We start from the raw sequence: 26,031 nt of genomic DNA, 5'->3' as shown, positions 1-26,031 counted from the left end.
AGGGAGACTAGTTGGGTGAGGTAATATTTTTTATTGGAACATCTTCTGTTCATGGAGGGGATAAGCTTTCAAGCTTCACAGAGGGACCTGATGAAAAGCTCTGTGAAGCTTGAAAGTTTGTCCTCTTCATCAACAGAAGCTGGTCCAATAAAAGATATCACCTCAGCCACCTTGTCTTCCATAGCCTAGGACCAACATGGCTACACCACCACTTCATATTCATTAGCATAGCTGCAAGTTAACAGATTTACCTCATCCTTTACTCTTCTCAAGATAAATGGCTTTATGATTTGCTTCGCATGAGCAATCCTCTCCTTTTCATATACACTGTGTTCTTCAGCAGCTTTCTAAGAAAAATATTAGAAAAAATTCAAAGTTTTGTAATGTGAAAATTCTCAACTCTATTAATGCCATTATCATTGCTTAGTTTGCATGCTCCAACCTGAGAGACAGTCACATAGGAGCCAGAGAAGGGAAAAAAGTGCCCTCCTTTGGTCTCGTGTAACCAAAACTTACAAGAATTTTGGGACACCGAGCTACAATACAATTTCACCCATTTGGTTTAGTTTGTATAGATGTGATGTTTTCAAGGGTGTACCAAGTTCCCAAAACAGGTTCATAACTAAACCAAACCATGTAAAAGAGGAGTATTATAGCGATGAAAGTATGATTTTGAAATAAAAGTATTTTTACTGCTTACTGTTTTTGAAGAGAACATCCTCCGGATTTCACTGGTACTACCACTGAACATATGTGGCATGACAAAATTCAATAAAGACATTAACTCCAACAGGTTATTTTGAACTGGAGTGCCTGTTAGCAGCAGACGATTCTTTGCCTATTCGGTCAATATGAAAGAAGTCACAAAAATAACATGAAATGAATACCAGAGGAATTAACATTTTCCTTCTAAAGGATAGATTAGGCAAATTTTGTGTTGAAAAAGTCATAGAAGACAGGAATTTAGCATTCAGTTCTATCCCTTTTTTCAACCATATATTTCATCCCACAGTATGCATCAAATGGACTGGTTTCCAGTGATGTTAGTTTATCAACAAAATAAGCAGAGCATGCCACGTGGAAATTTTCACCATGGCCCAAGCTAGTAACATGCCTCAAGTTTTCTGAATCTTTCTTACAGCTACATTTTGCTTCTTCTGCAAGAAATGTTGGGTAGGCTGGAACTTTTTGAAAGAGTTAAGTTGGAAATTTACCTCATGAGATTTGCTGTATACCTTACTTCTTCTCAAGTCAATTGTAGTTGAAAAGTGATTCCTGAAATCCTCGTGTTTGTTCCTCCCCCAACTTTAGACCATGGCATGTTTTCAAATAGGTTAACAAACAGCTTATCAGCATAATTATTGTCTCTCTTTAGAGCTGCATACACAACTCTTACAACTCTTAATTTGTATGATTTATATTAACCAGAGTAGTAAACCCTTCATATACACCCATTTTGGTACAATCTCTTTTCTATAGTTTGAAAACTACTTACAGGTGGTTACTGCATCTTAGACAATTTATATTTCAGTGTAATACTTTGAGATCAAGCAAAATTCTAAAATTTGACTACTACCTTAGAGAATAAGATGCTTTATATTTAGTTGGGAAATAAATCTCCATTTACAGTTACCAAAGTCTGAACCTGCTCTGTATCCAGATTGGCATTCAGTTGCATGCAATCGTGTTCCCAAATTTGTAACATACAATGCCTTACATATTAAGAATTCTATTTCTTGTTCCAGCCCAAAATTTCATCATGCCCCCAGAAGTAAATGGAGGGTAGGACTAGTCAAAAAACCCAAAACACTCTTACGTTAATTGTCATTAGGTGCTGGTAGCGTACAGAACCCATGTTCTTCAACATGTGACCTTCGTCGAAGATTGCATAGTTAAGCTTCAGCCGGCGAAACAGGCTACGGTCATCTGCACTGCTAATTGCAGAGTTATATCTATCAGAGGAATACATAATAAGTGAATGTTTAATACTTCTATTAACACAGGGTATACTGCAATTTAAACTCAGTTAAATTATAAGCCCTAAAAATATGACATAACAGATAATTAAACAAAATGATAATGTCCCAATAAGCAGTATCTTCGAAAGAAACCAACCACAACAGTTTGGAGCTGACAATTACAGAATACCAAAAAAGAAGCCGATATTCTCCATAATCAATTTTCAATATATAACTTCTATGTCTACTAAAGGGGTGGGCAAACTACCATCCGCTGGCTATGTCCGGCCTGTCAGACCTTTTAATTTGGCCCTCGAGCTCCTGGTAGGGAGCAGGGTCAGGGGCTTGCCTCGCTCCGTGCTCCAGCCAGTGAGCAGGGTCAGGGGCTTTCCTTGCGGCTCCTGGAAGTAGTGGCACGTCTCCCCTCCGGCTCCTATGTGTTGGGGCAGCCAGGGCCACGGGTCTCTGCATGCAGCCCCGACCCCAAGTGCTACCCCCTGGAGCTCCCACTGGACAGGAACCAACGCGAGCGGTGGCTGTGGACAGGACGGAATGCAGAGCTGTCCGGTGCCGCACCTCTGCATAGGAGCGAAAGGGTGGCATGACGCTGCTTCCAGGAGCTGCGCGAGGTAAGCACCGCCTGGAGCCTGCACCCCTGAGCCCCCGTCCCCATGTCCCAAACCCTTGTGCCAGCCCTGATCCCCATTCCACCCTCTGAACTCCCTGGTCCCAACCCCCAATTTGTGAGCATTCATGGCCCGCCATACAATTTCTATATCCAGGTGTGGTCCTCAGGTCAAAAAGTTTGCCCACCCCGGTCTACTACACTCTGAGCAAAATCCTCATGGCCATCAGAATTCTGTGAAATTCACACATTTCTTGACTCAAAAAATTCACATTACTTTGTTACTTTTTTTCTCTCATTTTCAAAAAGAGAGCTACTACATTTCTGAGGTTTTAAACTCAGTAGTCTTAACTGGGAATGTTTCAAGGCCCAAAAAAGTTGTTTGCAAGAACAAAGTTATGCATGTTTACAAATTACTGAGTATGTGTAGAGGTTTGTTCAGTTTTAAACATGCACTCAAAAGAGGTGACGTGCCTAAGAACTCAGACACAGATTCTAGTAGTTAAACTAATTCCAAACAGGTTTAATGACTGGTTCCCAACTCCAACCAGGGACAACCGGTCTTGCATTTGCACATTCCACCATCTAGTTAGAGGATGGTCCCAGAATCTCTGCCCTGCATCAATCAATCAGTTCCAATTTACGTCTGGTGAGCAGGCCTCACCTTTAACTCTTCATTCCTAAGGTGAGTGACTGACAGGTGTCTTTCTGAGGAAGAGGAAGTGGGAGCAGGAACAAGTAATCAGGAAAGCAGTCACATAGGAAGAAGGGAGAACGAAGGAGAACGGGAGTGAAAGGAGCTTTACATTAAGAAAAGGAAAACCTAACCAGCTGAAAATCTGAAAGTATAAAGCCAAGTCAATGGCAAAAATCAAACAAAAAATAGAAGAAAAAAAAAGAGAAAAGCAGAATACCTATGAAATCAAAAAATATTTAATGGAAAGTTTAGTACAAAAATATTGAAGACAAGGCACATTCTTGTTAGATTTTAACTATCTGGGGGCACATTTCTGCAGAATGAAGGGGCTTGAGAGCCACAAATGAGGACAGACACATAAGCCCCAATATTTTTTATACAGATGGGATAAATGATGTAAAAAGCCCAAAGCAGGTTATGTTTGCATTTTGCAAATTTGAATATTTGTACTGTATATTTACAAGGGGTACATGAAGGACTTTGGAACACAATGGAACTGGTGAGTATAGGATATACTTGCCTTTTTTTTGGTTACAGAACACAATTTGGCACTGGCAAATTGCAGATGAATGTGAACGTACCCTTTTTAATTAAAATCTTCATCTTGAAATGTCTAACTTCCAAAAAGGAAGGAAATTACACAAGATATTTCAAAACTTTCCAAAGGAAGATAATTCCTGGGCATTTTACTTTAATTTGCACTTTCAATCAATTAAAATTCTCCATAATGGTCAAATCTAGACGGTGGCATGTACAGAAAGGTACCCATACACAAGTTTCCTCACCCAACTCCCCTTTAGCTGTCTTCTATTTAAGGAGAAATCTCCAATATATTTTTCCAGTATCCTTCTCTTCCCCATGCTGTTAGTCACCATAAGACAACATCTTATAGTACTCTATATGATGTTGATATCCAACATCACAATAGTCAAAGTTTGTGAGCTTCTTCTACCTATCTTGAGTTACCAGTGATAGTGGCATTCCTTGTGTAGCTCCCACAGCTCTCGGTTGTATTCTAAACTCTTCCTTCTGTATTGACTAAAGGCAGAGAAAGCAGTACCGTGCTGTGGGTCAGAGCAGTTTTACATATCTACCACAAAAAAAGGTGCTAAGCTTTTCACTGGCCATGCGAACAGTAAGACTGAAAAAAAAAAGAAAAATCAACTGACAGTACTCTCTGCTGACCCAATTCAACATCTGGATGATGCTCTGTAATACCACTAGAGGCCAGCAGAGCAAGATTTTGATTTCATTTATTGGTGTCTTAATTACAGTACTTACGTGGTCACAATCACATTGAAATTTACGACTTTATTATTAATGTCAGTTCTGAGTTGCTTACGATCCTCTTGGGATCCTACAGGAAGAAAAAATAGATACATTAGATACAATAGTACAATATTATTCACTATCTGTATTTAAACTATTATCTTGAAAATGCTGTTCAATGTCTATTTCACGTTCTATTATATTGCACATATTAGCCTTAAAAACTTATGTTTTTGCTTCTGTATTTTGAAGACTAATAGATTTCTTACCATAATAAAAAAGGACATCAAGAGCAGGACACCACAGATTAACCTCTCTTATCCAGTTATCTATAAAAGATTATGAGAAAGCAATATATGAATCTTATATAAACTAATACACTTCACAACAGATTTTAGGTTTCTTCAGCACTAGACTAAAAATCAGCTAAAAAAATCAAATAAAATTATACTGCAGCAAAAATGTGATACTGTTTTATAAATTTCTGCGTTATAAAATCTTGCAAGGTTAAAAATGGCTGACAAAGATGCTACATATTTCCCACGTTCACTGGAAGCTAATATACAGGAGCTTGGGGATTAAGAAAAGGCCAGGTTTTTACATAATTCAAAGAAACATTTTTAAAGGAGGATTTTCATTAATCCTGTACAGCTCACATTTTAGACATACATTAACGAGGATTTCTGCTCATTAACATCATGATGTTTGATATATAAAACAGTATTAGTTAAAACTCAACTTCCCAGTTCAGAGTACTCAGACTCTGGGCTGAACAGACATTTATTTCTCTAAAAAAATTATTTCTAGAGACCTTTATTTACAAGTGTCTCATCACAAAACTTGATGCGGGAATTGGAAAAGGGATAGAAATCCTTTCACATCTATGTTGAAGTCCAGGCAGATAATGATCAAAAGTTGTTCCTGACAATCTTACTGAGTCAAACTGATAGCTGGGGTTGTATGAGACATGTGGGTTGGTTTCAATGGACAGATGCACAGATCATCACAACTGGCACTTCTGCAGACAGGTCTAAGGACTGAATGAGGATGGAGACTGAACTATACTATAGCCTCCTAGAAGGGACCTTTAGGACTGGATTGAGGTATCTTGACAACACGGCTATAGATACCTTGCTCTTGCACTCTCCACACTGTACCTGTTTTTTGGCCAAGAACTACCATCTGTAGAGCTATCAATTTGGCATCTTTCACAAGACTTTAAAAATCACTTAAAAAATCCGAGAAAGAAGATCTTTCACTATACATCTTTCAGGTGTAAAGAAAAGATATCCTTTTAATTACTGGAATAGACTGACTCAGTTGTAAAAATGCACATTTAAATGAAGCTATTTTAGACAAGCAAAAGGGTCTAAATTAGAATAGAGACAAGCTGGGTGAGGTAACATCTTTTACTGGCCAATTTCTGTTGGTGAAAGAGACAAGCTATTTAGCTCCACAATACCATAAATTAAAATAGGCAGTTTAAAATCTGGAAGTTATAAATGATTCTATTTAAACATCAGCTAGGAAGTTATCCAACTATAAATCCTGCCTATGGGTCATCAAAGCAAACAAGTTGTTAAAAAATTCCACAAAATTGTTTTACGGTACAGGAATTTTTGTTCTTAAAAAAAAAAGGGGGGGGGGGGGAATTGTGCGTGAGTTTAATCACCATGAAAAAGCAAGAGACTGATAGCTCTGCACAGAGCCAGTCATTTTTAGGGATCTGGCATACCTTTGTGAGGGATTCTGCAGTGCAAAAGGGGTCCGGTAATTTCTTAAAAATGAAATCTACCCTTAAGTTAAGTGACCGTGGTAGAGAAATAATACTCCAACACAGAATTAGACTCATGTAATTAAGTGACCAGAATGTACCAAAGTTAGTTCTACTCTAACATACTAGCACTGCATTAAAATTATAGCTCAATTTTGTACAACATACATAATTTTTTTTTAATAATCACTTTTGTACCTACTTACAACCTGCAATTTCAATGCAAGCGTCTTAAAAAAAATTCAGTATCAATATAGGCTATGGCTTCAACTCAGTTGAACATCTTTAGTTTCAAACACTGAGGGTATATCTATTCTGCAATTAGACACTGAGGGCAGGCCCATGCCAGCTGACTTGGGCTCAGGCTGCAGGGCAGTTTTGCAGTGTAGGCATTCAGGCTTGGTCTGGAACCTGGCCTCTAGGAGCCTGCAAGGTGGGAGGGGCCAAGAAGTCTATACCACAATTAAACATCCCTGCAGCTCAAGCCCTGCGAGCCTGACTCAATTAGCAGGAGCCAGCCATGGGTGGCTAACTGCAGTGCAGACATACCCTTAGAAAACTCAACATTTTCATGAAGAAATTACATCACCAACTTTCCTCTGAAGTAAAAATTATTTATATATAAAGGTGTGATTGTAAAACTTCAATCTGCATAATCTTTTTATTAATGAATCAGGATTGTTTTATTTCATTACAAATACTTGTGAAATCCTTAACTTACCTAAAGTTGAAGCTGGCACAACAATCAAATGAGGACCTTTATCACCCTCTTGGTAGAGATATGCTAGGAATGCAATAGCTTGTATTGTTTTTCCTAAACCCTAGGAAGAATCATTAACAGTTTAAACTAAATTAATATAGTCATTGTAAAAGAAAGAACAGTTGGGACTAGTAAGTTGATAACTTAATATTTTCAAGTGTTTACACATGGTCAGAGGAAAGGTGTAACAAAAATAAAAAATATTAGTGTTTATCAGCTATATTTTAGACAATATACTTCCTGGGACTCACCTGAATATAAGAGTAATCATCCTCAAATCATTTAAATGACTCTCTTCCTCTGAACCTTACCTCATTATAGATTAATCAGTCTTTTCATTTATTCTTATTATCCATTTATAATGTTCTCATTTTAGTTTAAATTTTAATCTTCCCTTCCCCCGCTCCCCTGCACCCCCTTTTACTTGTCTTCCCACAGCCTGTGGTACTGATGTGCAGACCATTATTTGGAATCCAGAGCATTCCTTTGAGTGCCCTATATAAAAAGGACCATCTTTGTAAAGTGTATTCCAGGTATTTACAGCAAGACTGACAGACTAGGATTCTGAACAGAAATTTAGTAGAAAGCTCTTTGCAATAGGAGTAGGCTTCTAGCAACTTTTACTGTACTGTCTTTTTGTGTTTTCTATTTAAAATACTTAATACATATCTACCCCACACACAGAGGTATTAGTAGGATTAATGTCAAGTGTAGGGTGAGGAACTTGGAAATCAAGGAACATTATTTGAGTCTCAATGAAATATCTACAGCAACAGCACGAAGCATATCACTTCTTGTAAATTTAACCGAGAGAGTGTCAGAATTACAGGTGACAGCCACTTAAAAACTCAGACATCCATAACCTTCTCTCTCAAACCATTTCAAATCCAGAGACACAGGAAGAAGGGAGTTCACAGCTGACGGCCAAATGCTGGAGGGAAGGAAGGGAGAAGTTAGGGGGAGGACAGGGTCTCTGCTATTCTACCCTTCTCACAATCTTCTGGCTGTTTTAGAAGTGGTGAAGAGAATTTGAAAAGTATATAACGGGTTAAATTACAATCTGGTACTAGACACCTGAAATGTATGATGTTATCACAGTGAGAAACATCTACTTGTTCAAGACATCTTTTTGCTATGTGAGTGGCTTCCACTACCCAAAACCATCATCTGATCCCCAATTATCCAATGCTATGAGATTCAAGCCTCTCTCTCATAAAGAGATACTGCAATTTGAGTAACTGCGCAAAAGAAATTGTGATTTCCAAATTTAAATTAATTTTACAATACAGTATGAATAAAATTGTCTCACAATCTCATTTCTACCTCTGACTTACAATAGATATTAATGATATAGCTCTCAGAAAATTTAAAGATACTTTTTATTGTGAGATTGTGAGTAATAGTTCACTAGTTACTGCTACAGTAACTCAAATTTAAGAAAAGGAAGAAAATTCAAAGCAACAGTTTTAAAGTGATTTTCCTCTGGCAAAGTTTTTCAACTAAATCAATGTCAAGTTACTAACCTATGGTTATGGAACACATCATGTAAGTATAATATATGAACTATTTAGATAAAAGTAGGTCAGATGAGCAGTACAAAATTTCTTAAATATTCAGTTTTCTACTTACCATTTCATCAGCTAAAATACCATTCAACCCATGTTTATGTAGTAGCGCTAGCCAGTTCAGACCTATCTTCTGATAGGGCTTGAGCTCCATACTGAAAACACAGAATCGTTCACAATTTTAGCCCCTTTCCGATTGTTTCTATATGAAAGATTATCACAAAAATAATAAATTCCTACAATTATCATCCTAACCGTTTATTGTAGTGTTTCCCACCATTTATTCCACCTGAGACCCACTTGGGAGCCAAGAAATCACTTTCAAGAGTCCTGAAAGTCTCTCCCAGCCCATGATTACGAACAAAACGAATGTCACTTAAGTTTAAAAATTGTTTTTAGTTGTTTGAATCCATTACACATTTTAAAAATTATTTAAAAAAAATGAAACTATAATGTTTTCCTTTAGCCCATTTATATTGTGTCTGTTTTTTAATCATTAACTGGCATACAACAGTTATTTAAAAATATAGGAAAACATTTTAGTTCTATTATAGAATCTGTGATGCAGCTGCACCCATTCGTAAAGCAGAACAACTTATTAGAAATCTCTCATACAGTGACCCTCTTTAGAAAGTTTATTTTTAGAAGTAAAAACTGAACAGGAGAATATAGAAGAAAAGTAGGGTATGCCGTCAAGAATGTTAAGTGTTGGCTCTTGACTATTTTTATTTTACACCAAAAACAAAACAATTCAACAAAATATTTGTTCTTTTAATCAGAGGTGTAAACAGTCCATCTAAAGTTACTACTATACACTACACAAGGAATTTTTGGTGATGATATAGCGCACAGAAGACCTTATGCCCGATTCCTGAAAATTGCTCACTATGGGTGGGCTGCTCTACAGCACTGACGTCAAAAGGGGCTCCTTGGTGGGTTTAGGCATCAAGCTGTGCAGAGTAGCTTGTAGGATCCAGGCCTCAGTTTGCAAGACCTCATTCAAAACAGAGCCATACAGCAAACTGCACAGAACTTATTTTTATCTGCTCTGGAAAGTTGAAAGGCTGAGTCAATTCTGACGGATTCTCAACATCAGGGCATCTACGCATTTCAACCCTGTAATGCACAATACCCTAAGCATTGCAAAGATTCTTTAACAACATTTCAGTAAAACTTGTTGTTCATAATATGCACAGCAGGCTGTCTTATTTACTTCTGTAATTCCATTAACTTATTTATTTTATCCTGTGTATTAAAAAGTTAGTGGTTACCAGTAAATGCATCAGTAAGTCTCCCTCACACATGAATGGCAGAAACTCCCATTTTTACTTCTTTTATGTCCCTCCCACAAAGATTTTTTTTCTTTTTGGTAACTGTATGACAGCCCAGTGCATGTACCTTTTAAAGCATGAAGGAAATCCTTTTGGGTCAGATATACAAAAATAGGTTCCAAACCTCTCAACTCTAGTCAGGCATCTAATCTAAGTAGGAACTGATTCCCAAAAGTGCTAAGCACAAAGCAAGTTCCTATCTAAGTCAAGGGGTTCAACCATTTTGAAAAAAAGTCAGTTTATTTAGGTGCCTAAACATAGTCTTCAACACCTAATTTCAGGCTCAGAGTTTTGAAAATCTCTACCTTCACATGCCCATAGTATCAACCATTTCTTCTGTATGTCAGATAGTATTCAGATGTACCTTTGATTCAGAATGGAAGGTTGCTCTATATTCCATCCACATCCTCCATCTTCAGTGATCCTGGTAACTTGTTTTGTCAATTTATTTGAAATGTCTTCACATTTGTTCATGAGTTTTAGAACCACGTCTCTCTCTTTGAGCAATATTTTGCAGTTCCATATAATATCTTCTGATAATCCATTTGTTTTACTCATTTTTGTAAACTATTAAAAGAAAAAAATACACCAATGGACACTGATACGAAAATTAAAAATGACCATCACGGAGCTTAAACACATTGTTTTACAACTCTAATCTTTCATAAACACTGTATTAGTAATTTTTTGTAAGAAAAATATGTATAAAGGTTATTACATCATTAACAGTGTAAATTTTCGTTGCTAATGCTGTTAACTGATGTGCTTCCTTTCATTCCTGTTAAGAGCTGAAGGAACAATCCCTAGATCTGTTTCAAACAGGGGCGCTTTTGGGGGGGGGGGGGGGGGGCGGCTATCCTTTAATAACACCTGTAGAGTTTTGTGAAATTCAGCTCACGTTCCCTGAGTTCTTGAAGAGCTTCGAGACTATACATAATGGTGTTAATGGTAAGAATTATGGTGGTATGTGAGCAATTTGGCTCCTATCCTTTGAACAAAAAACCTTCTTAGACAAGAGACGCAAATACTAAAAAACTGCTCCAAACATTTCTTCAATATTTCATACTGTGACTTCTTAGGTCCACTACATGAATTTGCTTAGGAACATTATTTTCTTTATGGCTTCAAGACTAGAGGTATTCAATATGTGCGCTAAGAGTGCTATTTTTATAAAGAAAAAGATGACTCATTTATTGAAAAAACATACCTAGAGCTGCTCTCGTGTAATTTTTACATTCAAGAGTTTCAATCAGCCCCAGCATTACAGGGTATAGGTAGCACGTCCCACTGTGGCCTCTGCAGAACCAGGAATAGATCTACTGGAAGCCAAGAGTTTTAGAAGGCCTGGCTCAGGAGCCTGACTGACCACTAATGTTGATTTTCAACAAATCATAGGAGACTGGAAAAGTTCCAGAAGACTGGAAGAAAGGTAATGTTACCTTAATTTTTAACAAGGGTAAGCAGGATGATGTGTGATTAGATAGACAGACAGGCCTGTCAGTACGACATAAATCCCAGGCAAAACAATGAAGCAGCTGATATGGGACTTGATTAATGAAGAATAAAAGTAGGGTAGTATAATTCATGACAATCAACATATTTCTGGAAAATAGATCCTGTCAAACGAAACTATTTTAAAAAAAAGGAAATTACAAATATGATTGATAAAGGAAATAGTGTTGGCATAATATACTTGGACTTCTGTAAGATGTTTGACTTGGCACCCTACAATATTTAAATAAAAAACTAGAAGGGTATAAAAAACACAGCAGACATTAAATGGATTAAAACCTGCCCAAATGATAGGTTTACAAAAGTATTTGTAATCAGGGAATCATCATTAAACAAGTGTGTTTACCATGAGGTCCCATAGGAATAAGTTCTCAGCCCTACAATAAAATTTGCAGAAATTGAGAGAGAGTGGTAAACCATGAAGACAGGTCACTGATGCAGAGTGATCTGGATCTCTTGGTAAACTGAGCACAAGCAAACAATGTGTGTTTTAATATGGCAAAATGTATAAGTATTCATTTACGAACAAAGAACCTAGGCCATACTTACAGAAAGAGAGACTATCCTGGGAAGCAGTAATTCTGAAAAAGATTTGAGGGTCATGGTGGATAATCAGCTGAACATGAGTTCCTGGGATGTACAAACTGGGGAATCTTGAGGAGTGGAGAGGTTATTTTACCTCTGTATTTGGCGTGGATCTGACCACTGCTAGGATGCTGCATCCAATTCTCACGTCCACAGTTCAAGAAGGACGTTGATCAATTGGAAAGTGTTCAGAGAAACGCCACGAGAATGATTAAAGGATTAGAAAACAAGCCTTAGTGATCGATTCAAAGACCTCAATCTAGCTTAACAAAGAGAATGCTGATTAAAGTCTATTAGTACCTACACAGGGAACAAATAGTTAATAATGGGCTCTTCAATCTAGAAGAGGAAGATATAAAATGATTCAAAGGCTGGAGGTTGAAGTTGGACGAATCAGACTGGAAAAAAGACAAATTTTTAACATTGGAGCTATTTACCCAGGCTGGCAGTACACTGGTGATTTTAAAATCAAGATTAGATGTTTTTCTAAACAATGTGCTCTAGGAATTACTTTGGGGAAGTTCTATTGTCTGTGTTATACAGCAGGTGAGATAAGATGATCACAACGATCCCTTATGGCTATGGAATTTACCAAATAGAAATATACAAAAATATCAAATATGAAAACATAATGGAAGTTGGCAGAATTTAAGGACATTTTTGTTCACCATTCTATTTATCCTTCTTTTCAGATTTTAATGTTAGATATTGTAACAAATGAGGATTATTTAATATACTCACACCTTAAGCTGAGCAAGTAAAAATTATAAGCGTCACTATCAATAGAAAACGCTATAACACCAGGGATAATATACCAAGGTTTGCACAATCAGAATTTATTTAAAAAATTATATTCATAACATAACAATTTAGCAGGAAGTTCATAGACTCCAAATGTAACATTTTTAGTTTTTGATACTAACTGTATTTGAGACGAACAAAATTAGACTAATTTTCACTTTTCTCCAAACCATTTTCTCACTTGAGTCATGGGCCTGGCCACTACTCTGACCACTTGTGGGGCTGCATACATTTGAACAGCACCAGTACTTAGATCCCAAGTCCCAGCCTATGACTTCTCCTAAAAGATCTATTCCTCCTCCTTTAGGAAGCCAATTTTTGTTGTTGTGGGGAGCAAACAGAAGAACTGGGTGGAGGGGCTCCACCGAGTCTAACCATGCTGATGAGAGTAGTAAGTAATTGGGTGCCACCACATCACTGGATGCCACCATGACATTGGAACTGCTCTAGGCAGCCAACAATCTCTCTTCAAGAGCTACATAGGGGGAAGGGTTTTCCCATGAATATCTCCTGACCAGCTGCCAGAGGCAGCCTTCTTACCCTGCCGTGATCACACAGCTCTCAATAGGCTCCCTACTTCTTAACCACTGATCTCCTGCTGCCAGCATTCTGCTCCCTCCAGTTCAAAGAGATGCATGAGGCTTACAGGCGAGGAGTAGCCCATTTCTCTCTACTATCCTCCACCTGCCAAGCTGAAGCCTTAGGGTATGGCTACACTGGCAACTTTCACGCTCAGGGGTGTGAAAAAACACCCCCCTGAGCGCTGCAAGATACAGCACTGTAAAGCCTCAGTGTAATCAGTGCCGCAGCGCTGGGAACGCGGCTCCCAGTGCTGCAAGCTACACTCGTAGAGGATGTGGTTTACATGCAGTGCTGGGAGAGCTCTCCCCCAGCGCTGGCGCTCCGACCACACTCACACTTCAAAGCGCTGCCCTGGCAGCGCTTTGAAATTTCAAGTGTAGCCATACCCTTAGGGAGCAGCAAAGAGAAGAGTGCCCCTTCATATAAGAGGGGGGGAAAAAAAAAAAAAAAAAGACAAAGGGACAACTTTCTGTATAGATAAATCCTTAGCCTCAACTCCAGTCTTGGCTGGAAATCATCCTTTCCCTTGACTCTCATATAAATGGGTGAAGAAATCTAGATGGGCACTCACACGCAGAGGTGTGGGAGGTGGTCAGGAGCACATGTTGCTAGGTGTGCTGTTTTTATAGGTGGTCTAGGAATCATGTAGACATGTCGAACTAGCAACAGAACTATATGCTGCTCTCAGAAAACTTTGTATCTTTGTTATTAACAAACAGGAGTGAAATGGTAGTACACGAAGGTCCCAACCAGGATTGTGACCCTACTGCACTGGGAATTGTACAATCACATGTACAATGGGTGCTGTGGAGGTCTTACTATCTGGAAGATAATGGTAGCACAGTTTCAGGAAAGTCACAAGTGGACTGTAGCAAAGCTAGGTGCTGGGATACAGTACTATAAAAAAAATGAAACCATAAACTAAAGTAAAACAGGCACAAAAAAAGTTATTTTACTATATAAAAACTCTTGTTGGACCTCATTTGCAATAACATGCTGTTCTGCATATTAAGTTTCTAAAGGGACATTGTATTTTGGAAAAGGTTTAGAAGTTGCTAAAGAATCAAATTATTTGTGCAAAGATGCAGGGAATGTCTTGAACAGTTTTAAGAAAAACACGAATGTTTCCATCACCTTTTATAAAACAATCCAATTTAACTGTGTACTCTGGTCTATGTCAATTCATGTTCCTATTACTCTTTCTTCACACTCCCTTCTCTGTTCCTGATTATTTTAGATATCCACAAGCTCTTTGGGTCAGAGACCACAACTTACTGGGTGTTTGTACCGTTGTGCCCAAGGATCTCTTGAGGTCATGTGGCAGACAGCCCAGGAGTGCATAAGAATTACAGGGATCCTCTGAGTCTGTTATTTACATTCTAGGTCACCAAAAAGGGCCTTGTCAGGTTTCCACTGAAAGCATGTGTCACACTGGTGGTAATAATCTTTGCGAAATTTATGGGTGGGTAATATGTAAGGAGATGTGTGTTAAACACGGGTCACCCAGAGGTAGCATCCCTTGAGACCTACTCCTCCAAACAGGCGGTGGGAGACACTTATCTCCGTAGCTGACCACTGTAATGACAGAAGTCTATTAGCACTCTACATCAAAAGCCAATGAAGATGTCACAGGGACTTTGGAAGAAAAATTAAAAGGAAGAGGTAAAAAATGGGGCAGGGGTATCCCTGTTTCATAGCTGAAGAACTAAGGACCGGCTGAATACATCTAAGGATGCCATGGTATCCCCCCATCTGGGGAGACAAGTTGCCAATGGGCTTCATCTCATGAAAACTGGGTCTCCGGCATCCTGGCTGGAAAACACTGTGAGAAGAACCTTGGAGGAAGCAGTACATCATCGGACAAGAGTGCATCTTGTTAGCTAAGATTAAGTATTATGATTTGATGTTATATGTAACCTTTGTCTCCATTAATTCTATTTGCTATAATTTAAATATCTATTCTTTATAATGAAAACAAAAATATGTTTACAAAACAGACAAATCCAAGTGCTCTGTGTTAAGCAGAGCTAGAACCTAAGGTGTAACCAGTAAGCTGTGGTATACCGCTCCTTTGGGAATAGCAGGTCTGGTAATTCTGTGAGTGTCCAGTGGATAAGGTCTCCACACTCCAAGGTGACGGTCAGAGAAGCTGGGGCTGGAATCTGTTTGCAGAGCGACAGTGACGCACACCTGGGCTGAGGGGAAGTGCTTGTGACTAGGGGTGTCAGGAGTCACTTGGCAGGGATGGACAAATCTCCCTCATGCTAAGGGGAGGAAGTAGCAGGGTACCTCAGAACCCTACCTCAGAACCAAGGGAGCATCACAACAGGGCCTAGCACAAGGCAGCCTTAGTAGCCACCCTAACATAGCATCCTAACTATGATATATGTTAGTAAAGTACTGAAGTAGATAAATTGAGATAGTTCCCTCCACAGGCTATGTCAAGTTTCTGCAGTTGCCAAATAACTCACCTTCCCAAAGCATCTGCAAAACGTTGGCTGTTTTATCTCATATTTGAGGATTTCTAAAGCTGAAATGTGAAGGAAAGTCAGTCATGCATGTGCTTGCCTATTCCCACTTTCTGCAGTGATAACTTCATCCTCCAAGTGAGTTTTCTCATCAGCACCCTTTACACCACAACGCTCAATTTTCTAGTCCTTCCCTGAACATTTTCATCAAGGTTACACTGCAGTATACTAAAGACATTTCATAACATACCTTCTTGAGAGTGGTTTTCATACTCTCCAATTACTGCTACTAGAACAGTTTTTCCATCCATTATTCCACATCACGTATCAAACTTCGCAGTGCTACGCAACCTCATTGAATTTCATTACTACCACCATCACTGCACATTTCTAGCATCTTTCAGCAGAGGCTCTCAGAGTATTTTGCAAGGTTAGTAATACCCCATTTTACAGAGGTGTGAACTGTGGCACAGAGGTTAACTTTCCAAGTGTCACATCAAGTGAGTTGGAAGAACACAAATCAGAATTCTAGAACTGTATTCTAAAAACTACACAATATGCTCTCCTTCACCTCAATCCATTTCCTTTGTCATCTTTCTGGAGTTTACCACACATTCAAGATATAATCTTGGTCTGGGAGCCTGAAGTGCGCTCTAGTTTAAACAAATAGAAGCCCAGTAAGAATAGTATTTCCTAGCCAAGAGGTTCTCAACATGTTAAAAACCAAAAATGCTTTAGGAACTCTTTGCCATCTAGCCATTGAAGTAAAAGGAGGGTGGTCAGAATCCCCCAGACCTGTTTACAACCACCAAGTTCAGAATCTATGTTCTAGCTTATCCGTACATCACAGATAATCAATGTCTAATTTTTATTGCCTTATTCTGAACTTGAAGTTAATGAAATGGAACCGAGTAACCAATTACAGCCAAAAGCAACCCTCTTATTATTTCACACTATATTTCTACTTTTAATCAACGCACAAAACTGTTCACCTTGGGAATAATCAGGTGGGCAGTCAGGCACTATTTATTGCAACATGTAAGCCTCATTTCTTCTGTTACATGCCTGCTTAAAATCTACACACATCACCTTCACTTGTTTGCATTTCCTCAACAATTGATATCTTTTCACTCTGATACAATACAAACAGAATCAATATTCATATGGTTTTAAATAATATTTTTAACTTCCTACCACCGGAAGAAATGGTTGTTGACAAGAAACCTTGACATGTGTTGCTACCCAGACTCATACACAAAGATAGGCTTGCAGTAACGACTGGCAATAAGGAGAGGTGGATTCTATTAAGTTCTGCCACTTGCACCATGTGTGACTGAGCACAATACTTACTTTGTGCCTCAGTTTCCTCAGCTCTAAAACTAGCAAGGCTTGTCAGCCTCAAAGGGGCATTGAAAGGCTTAATAGAGCCACAACCCCGATTCTTCATGAAAACATTGGAGGTGAACCTTTATAACTACATGAAGCCCCACAGAAATCAGTGGGGATTTGCTTTAGGTCAGAGGTCAATCAACACTTCTCATTACAGGATTGGGGGCCATGTTTGTTATCAATGAATCATCAGGCAGAAAACATTAAGTGCATAATATACTTCAGTTTAAAGAGGAAAATAAGTATTTTTAACTTAAATAATGTTAAATGTAGAACACCTAAGAACACTTACATTTGCAAGTCTTTAGTATTAGTACTACCACATTAACTTTTCAACATGTTCTTCACAGAATTATAGATAACGGGGTGGTCCGGTAAAATGTAGTATGTTACTCTTCCTTAAAAGTAGTAGTATCGGAACAGGCTCTACAACTTTTTCTTCCTTATACAAGATACCCACTGATCGTACAACAAAAAATCTCAACTTGTAAGTAGCTCAATCTCTTCCCCACTCCCCATAACTGCAGAGTTTATCTATAAAGAACTTACATGAAATCAACACAAAACTGGTTTGCTAATGTCAGTTCAACAATCAGATCTCACTTTAGTTCAGTAAGTGTTCCAATAAAAGGATATCCTTCACTGGCAGGTCGCGTGTTTGGGTTTTTGTTGTTTAAACAAAAAAGTGAAAAAATCTTACCAAATCCCTCTAATTTAAGCAATACTGGGATCTGCATGCAGATACCTGCAAATAAGTTTTCTGAAAAAACATCTTTTATTAAAAACAGCCACGAAGAACGTGATTTTTAATAAGATTAAAAATTCCAACATTTGCCCTAATGCCTAAAGCTCTGGTTGGCATGAATATAAATCCTGTAATCTATACTTAAATGCACTGAAATAGAAGCTGTTATAAAACCATGCACTTTATTTTGCATCAGCATTCGTCTCCAAGTTACAAGATGTACTTTATCTGCCATTCTGAATTATCTACAGGAAAAAAAACATTACTGTGTCAGAGAAGTTCAGATGCTTAGCTTTGTATTTACATAGGATCAGTAGAGACTTAAGATTTGAGTTTTTAGAAGCATGCACAGTTAAGTAGGCCATAATGCATGCATTTTTTAAAGTTAGGCCCTAAAAGTCACATTGTTTAGGCTACAGACTTATTAGTCCCATAAACAATGGATACAACTCAGAAGCTTTTAAAGGACCCTTGTTATAATTTGGCCAACTATAGACAGGTTTTCACAGAGAAGGCAAAAGGCACATCCCTGAGATCCCCTGCAAAATTTCAAATCTCTGCTTCAAACAATAGGCTCAGTAGAGCTTTTCAAAGAACAGGTTGTTGGAGTTTTTTTTAATATGGGCAAAACAATGCATTTTTCTTTAGCCTCCTTCTTGGAATTTTCCAAAACACTTCAGCATCAGATAAACATGCAGCATGAAAGTTTCAGCCCAAACACTTAACGGTTTGGCAAAGTCATAAGTAACCGAACACAGGTCTTAACGAGAAATGCTGGGCAACCTAAAGAGTGATTCCAGCCCAGACAACTATTTCCATCAGAAATACATCTTACTACAAATTCCTGTTGAAGACGATGGTAACAGTTTGCAATTCATCTGTACCAGTAATAAAAATTCTAATTTAAGTGCCGTAGATGTGCAATGACACTGCGGAGTCCTGTCCAGATAGTAGTACATATCTGCAGGATCTGGCCCTAACGTTAGTGCTCACTACCATCAGTGGTCACATAACTTTTAGTGGAAATATTCATGGTAGCAAATGCTAAAAACTCAGTAGTTATGGGATAGGGACCTATGTTAAATTAAGAATAGAGGATAAAAATATTAAGAGCTTTTAGGTGTAGACTGGGCAGAACAAAGATGAAAACAATAAGAACAAGTGGTTGCTTGGGTGAAGAGAGAATGCTTTGGGGGTTACACAAGTTTCCATTCTTTTAGGGGAAAAAATTAAGACTATTTATATTTTAACCTTTGCATAGGGCTGATTGCAGGAAGTTATGACAGATATGGCATACATATTAACTAGAGTTTTTAAGGGAAAGTTCTGAAACCCACAACATTTTGAGTTCTTTTTAATGAAAATTCTTGTTATGCAACTGAAGTTCCCAAATACACTAGTTTCTACTCAAATAACAACGTTCTGACCAACTCATTTGCTTGAACAACAGTTAACAGTGGAAAACGTTGCAGAAGACTTTACTCCCTTCAAAATTAAAGGCCTTAGTAGCATTTACTTCAATAGGACACAATAAGAACACAAAATACTATGTACAGCTTGAGATCTTTCTTTGTCAATATATGCAATAGTGTTCACATACAAAAGTTATACTCAGCACCTCTTCTAATTACCACAGTCACTCTGAAAATGAGTGCATGGATGGTGGTGATGGGCTTTCAAATTAAAATTGCCCTTAATTCTAAAAACATCAGAACAGTCTGTTCAAAATGGACTAAACCCATAGGATGACCGTCACCTCTACTCTGCCCCCTTTATGCCTGGTAAAAGGGCAACAGCAGTGTTACGGATACCTAAAAGCCTCAGTTCTGGTTGCAGAGAAATTTCTTTTACACAGATACTAAAGAAGATCATAAGATGGCCTTCCAAGGCCCGCTTTCGAATCCTGGCACTAGGGTTGCCAGTTTTGGTTGGAGGTATTCCTGCAGATTTCATCACATGACAACTTTAATTAAAGATTAATCTTTAATTCCTAAAGATTCCAGACCAATCTTGGAGGGCAGTCAACCCTACCTAGCACAGACGATGACATGTCAGAGGCAGGGCTGGAAGAGGCATATGAGGGCAGGACCCAAAGCACACAGCCCAGTGACCCATATGGCAACCTCAGGATACTAACATAATTTAGACAGTTCTCCGAGGCTCTCTCAGTTATGATGTGGGCTATTCCAGCCAACAGAACAGTGCAGGCTCAAATCGGGTGCAAAGGATACTTAAAGCCACCTTAGCCCCAACCACCTCAATCCTTGGTCTGCAAATTCTGTGTTGTGTCTGTCAGAAACACAGCACAGAATCTCACTTATTGGCTCCACTGAGTTCCTAGTATACTGGGTTGTGCACAAGTACCCTTATTTTACTGGCAGTTTCAATTATCTGAGAAAATGTTATTAACTTTTATAGAACTTCCCCAAAATAATTCCTAGATCTGATCTTTTTAGAACAACATCCAATCTTGATCTTAAAAGGGTCACCGATGAAGAATCCAGCACTAACTTTGGTAAATTGTTCCAATGGTTAATTACTGTCAGTTAAATATTTAAACCTTATTTCTAGTCTGATTCTATCTAGCTCCAACTTCCAGTCATTGGATCACATTATACCTTTCTCTGCTAGACTGAAGAGCCCATTATTAAATATTTATGCCCCTGTAGGTACTTACAGACTATAGTCAAGACACCCCTTAACCTTCTCTTTGTTAAGGTCAACATTCTTTGTTCCTAGATGGACACATGGACATTTAGCCATATTAAAACACTTTGCTTGTGCCCAGTTTACCAAGCTATCCAGATTGCTTTCAATTAATGACCTTCCATCTTCATTACTTAACAGTCCCTTAATTTATGTAATCTACCAGCTTTATCAGTTATGATTTTGAAAGCACATTGAAAAACTATGAAAGCACAATCTGTACTGATGACTATTACAGTTAATGATATTTAGAAAAAACTGAGCAGAATGACAAAAAACTTTTTTAAATAAGAAGCAAAATACAGAACAACAGATTTTGATACTGCATAGATTATTTAAAAACATGGCCATACTAATATAAAGGACACTTAACAGAACTACACATGGTCCTTACACAGGCGGCCACTAATTTACCAGAGTAACAGGAAGACAATCTTCAAAAAAATCTTTATTTTGGAGACAAAGTGCTGTAACATTCTGAATTACTGGCAAAATACATTACAACAAGTTTTATGCACATTTCTTTCATCCTGCCTTAAAACTGAAGCATACACTAACATAGGCTTGAATAATACAATTAAAAACAAACTGTATATTCAATATTGTTGCAAGATTAAAAATTAATGCCACTTCTCTACTGTTCTACTCCATATTCTTTTTACATATTAACTTTACCATATTTACCATTCAACTGCCTATACTTTCCTTTATATATTTAACCACCTCCCTTTTAATGAATGAGAATTTATTCCAGCACATTTTCCACTAGTATATACTTGCACTTTCTACTGTTCATCAGGAGAAATAGCTATATAATCTGCCTCAGCCGTTAAGATTCAATTTTAAGCAACTTCAAAATATTCCTAATAGTTGCAATAATCTGCAATTCCTTGACAAACTGCATTTAAAGAATATTGTCCAGTACAATGCAATTAAGATGCTGATTTTTCAGAACAGAAAAAAGAATTCTTTAGAGTGGAGACTTGATTTTTCATAGAATAAGCCCCTCAATTCAATTCTCAGAAAATTAACCTTTCCCCCTATCTCTAATACAGCAGTACTTCTTCTATTATGCATTTATGAAGCTTTTACTACAGTTTCTGAATATCTACTGTAAATCACTGCTAGCCCTTAACCTTAACATCTTTTCATTACAAGTTTTCTTTTTTCTAATACTGTGCAAGCAAGGATAATTTCTAATAGTCTACCATGTATTTTACATGTGAAAAAGTTGGAGAAAAAAATCTTGGAGATTTGGCTTAGTTTTGAAGTTTTATTAAAAAAAAATCCAAATTGTTATATTATTCCAATGTATTAGTTCGTAGGGAAAGTACTGGGTTGCTGAATACTGGATCTTTTAAAAAACAATTAAAACTATACTCTAACAAACATCTGCTAGAAACTAGTTTGCTGTATCTTAGTTACATTGTGGGCATGTGGTTACAGCAACTACATAAACATGTGAGTGCTGACAAAGGCAATCTATATGAAAGAAATATTTTGAATTCAATTAAACAAGCCCATACAACTTGATTCTGTTAAAATATTTTAGCAAATATAGAGGGAGAGGGTAGCCCTTTAGCAAATACTTTCCCAAAGAATCAGCTCAGGCAAAGCCCAACAAGTTTGGAAAGGAACAGAATTATGACAGATGTTCTTTAAGAAGCCAAAGGCTTCAGGCAAAACGGATTTCTTTTGCAACATATTTGTGAAGCTGTACTTCTATATTTTTGAATACTTTATGACTTAAGTGATAATTAATGTAATTTTCTGAAAAATCTGATGCAGATCTCATACTTTTAATGGTGCGAAATATTTGCACACAAAGTACTGCAAGGTTACATTGTATTACAATGTCTTCTTCCTTCTTTAAGTATAAAAAGATAGCTTTTAAAAAAACATTAACACGCATCAGTTTTTTGGGTTTTTTTTGTTTTTTTTACACACACATACCGATGAAAAAAACCTATATCCATTATTTTTAAAAGGCCTATAAACTTATTTGCTCCAAAAGCTGGTGCCATCACACAGTAGCTTAAGAAAAACTTTTCAAATCCACAACATTCCCTGCCTGAGTGCTTCGAATTTTCTGTCACAATACTGCACGGATTAGGTTTGATGTCTTTCACTTTGTTGAAACATACAAAACTCTAAGCAAACAGACACATTATGGAACACATTTGAAAATAAATAAAACTCATTAAGTGACAGTACATCGCGAACTTACCAGTGACTGATGTTTTCCCATTTAATGATAGTATGTCTTTTAGGTTTCCTGATGCCTTTTACCTTTTTGATTTAAAAATTCAGCTGACTACTGCAATCCTTAAAATGGCCGCACTGCTTAGCCAGCAAAACCATGCTAGTGACTGAGTTGCAATATTATTAAAAGAAAAATAGAACAAAACATTTGCTTCTCCTATGGTGAAGCTTAAAATATCCATGCTAGCATCTTTAATCATGGAGCTTCCTTGGAAGTTGCTGCTGCTCAAAGTAGCTGCAGTAAAAGTTCTGCTAAATTCTTGCCTTCTGCATGGTTTTTCAGCTAAAACAGATCAGAACAGGCTAGCAAACAACTCCTTCCTAAATGAAAGCTCTAATTTCTTCTTCTGCAGTGAAATGAACCAAGTTTCTATGCTAAAGAATGAGTGACAGTATTGCCAGCCAATCAGCTTGGGTTTTTCAGGAAAATCACCCTTTAATTCATTCAAAATTAGGTCATATGACACTATTTGAAATGCTATTGGCTTAAAATGAATATAGTGTTTTACCCTAATCAGGATAAGGCCACCCATCTATGCCTCCCTAGACTGAAGATACCTTGACTATAAACACACTGGGAATATTAAAAAAAGAATGCAGACTTACCAGAGCTTCCCAACTATTAAAGGGCCGGTGCTCCGTTATCTTCTGAGCCTTTTTCTGAGAACACTGAGGAATCAAAGTGAGTTCACCTAGTGAAGCATCTTGCAGGAAGCTAACTATTTTAGTTTTGTAACCATCCTCCATCACTTCATCACCACTGCTGTAGTCCTCATCAAGGGAGCTACCACCTTCTGAAGCTGACTCGTATTCTGAATCTTCTGTTTCTCTTTTAGTCCTCCAAACACCTTTTTTGCCTTTATCTTTTTTCCTAAAGCCATTCTGAGCTTTTGCAGAAGATTTCTGTTTCACCTTCAGTTTAGTGTCATTATTATAGTGCTTTTTGCTATTTGGAGAGACTTCGTTCCAACTAGAAACTTCACTTTTGGAAGGATATTGCACATCTGTGTACATAACGTAAAAAAGTAAGTGACAAGATGCATTGTTCAAGATCAAAAATCTTCATAAGAACTGCTGCTTTTCAAAATAAAGGCTTATGTAAATGCCAACACTCTCCTCTGCTTTATATATAGCGTGGAAACTAATTTCAGTTTACTAATTGCAAAACTTTATTCAAGCTGCATTTGGAACCTTTTCCTGTATATTTAGAAAGATGTAACTACCACAGCAAATACAAAATCATCAAGTAATTGGAATCACAATGAAAAGACAAACCATAAGATTAGAACACTTTATACAATTCTAATTCAAAGCCAAGTAACTTCAACTTGTTAACTATCATAAATATAAATTCAGAGTATCTATATTAGTAGGACTTAAGCTTAACTCATTAAGGCAAAAATGGTCACAGTTATGATATGTATAAAGCAACCTTTGATACTCTAAGGAATGTGACACAGAAGTTTGATTTTAATAGAATAGGGTCCCCCTGGTCCCTCAAAAAAAAATTATGCTGATAGATTAAGCACACAAGCCTGATTTAGCACATGCTTTCACCACACACACACTAAAGCATAAACCTAGTCTCACTTTACTGCATCTCACAGCAGCATTACGGGCGGGACACCAAAAGCAGGCACCTGTTAACTTGAGGAACTAGAGCTTTTAAATAAACAAAATGTTGTTGGTTCAGTTATGAACTTCTGATTTTTTATAACCCTAATCCTATTTTAAAATAATTAACTCATTTTTTTCTTAAAATAAGTTATCAGTCCTTTTTAGGAAAAAAAGTGTCAAGGTGTATCCTTTTGACCTCTCAATTTAAAAATATACTTAAATACTATTCATATCGTAATGTCTATTCTCCTGTTTAACCCTGCTTTAGGTTCACAAATCCTAAGCAGCCCTTTTTGCTAAAAAGGAAAGGCAATGAGCAGCTGCCTTTCAACACCGATATCTCCTCCATGGAGGTGAAGATCACGTAAAAAGCACTATCCTATCCCAATGATTCTTCAAGAAGCACACTTAAGTACAAGTTATTACATTCATGCACAAACCTATTATAGGTTGTTGTCATAAGATATATAGCATATTTATCCAGCTATCAGCCTATAGCGACCCAACAGCCCATCATACACTGTCTAAAAAAAATAAAATATTTTGTTGTGTTGATACACCCAAAGATACAGCCTCTGTAATCCTGGGAATAAATTCTCACCACTCTTCCTGGAAGTAAGTAAACATCTGTGCACAATAAACATTTTATGCTCCTAATCTATAATTTTGATTCTGTATTTTTTCCTCATTTTACTACCATTTTCTGCCAACAAGTCTATGAAAACAAATGCTCTTAAAGAAAATTATAGAAATTGCCTAGGGAGGTTTTGGAATCTCCATCATTGGAAATTTTTAAGTGCAGGTTAGACAAACACCTGTCAGCAATGGTCTAGATAATATTTAGTCCTGCCAAGAGTGCAGAGGACTGGATTAGATGACTTCTGAAGGTCCCTTACAGTCCTATTATTCTACGAGAACTAGAGTAATAAAATACCCTAGTAAAATAGCCTTTTGCATGTATGAAGTCTTGTTGCTGCAGCTGAGCCTTGCTTATAGATGATCAGATTAAGGTAACTCAGTTTGGAGATTTTAATCACATCACCAATGACTTGATTTGTAAGATACATTTATTTATGTACTTGTGACATACATATCCTAATGGAAACACAAGTTAAATGATATTTCATTTTGTAAATTCCTCAGATCAGAAAGACTCTCTACTTTTGTATAGTAGCAAGCACACGGCGGTTCCTGACTTTGATTGGTGCTTCCTGGCATTATTGCAATATTAAAGAATTAAGGCACAGTATCTGCTCATATTAAATATGGGGTATTTCCTTTGTAGTAGTCTGGGTATCTGTCAGCGGTGTAATGCTTATTTCTATCAAATTTCATGCATTAGTATTTCACTGGACTTTTAAGACTAATTTTTGCATTATTTCACT

The 26,031-nt window shown here is 37.4% G+C and overlaps 1 protein-coding gene across 7 annotated transcripts in view; it reads right to left on the bottom strand.

Moving 5' to 3' along the window:
* The window catches only part of SMARCAD1 (SNF2 related chromatin remodeling ATPase with DExD box 1), a 66,237-nt gene that overhangs the window by 6,923 nt on the left and 33,283 nt on the right, over window positions 1–26,031 (bottom strand). For 6 of the 7 annotated variants that reach the window (XM_032762576.1, XM_032762578.2, XM_075066160.1 and 3 more), the window contains 9 exons: window positions 23,636–24,033; window positions 10,344–10,546; window positions 8,713–8,803; window positions 7,045–7,144; window positions 4,819–4,878; window positions 4,562–4,637; window positions 1,817–1,952; window positions 701–838; window positions 252–347 (listed from right to left, as the gene is read on the bottom strand). In XM_032762576.1, coding sequence (XP_032618467.1) covers window positions 252–347; window positions 701–838; window positions 1,817–1,952; window positions 4,562–4,637; window positions 4,819–4,878; window positions 7,045–7,144; window positions 8,713–8,803; window positions 10,344–10,546; window positions 23,636–24,033 — 1,298 coding nt within the window. Of the gene's footprint in view, window positions 1–251; window positions 348–700; window positions 839–1,816; window positions 1,953–4,561; window positions 4,638–4,818; window positions 4,879–7,044; window positions 7,145–8,712; window positions 8,804–10,343; window positions 10,547–22,994; window positions 23,350–23,635; window positions 24,034–26,031 lie in introns of those variants that run through there. The other variant, XM_032762582.2, reaches the window with a different exon arrangement.

Source organism: Chelonoidis abingdonii, chromosome 5 (genome assembly GCF_003597395.2).
Source record: "Chelonoidis abingdonii isolate Lonesome George chromosome 5, CheloAbing_2.0, whole genome shotgun sequence".
NCBI classification, from domain to species: domain Eukaryota; kingdom Metazoa; phylum Chordata; order Testudines; family Testudinidae; genus Chelonoidis; species Chelonoidis abingdonii.
This window is presented reverse-complemented; position numbering and strand designations above follow the sequence as displayed.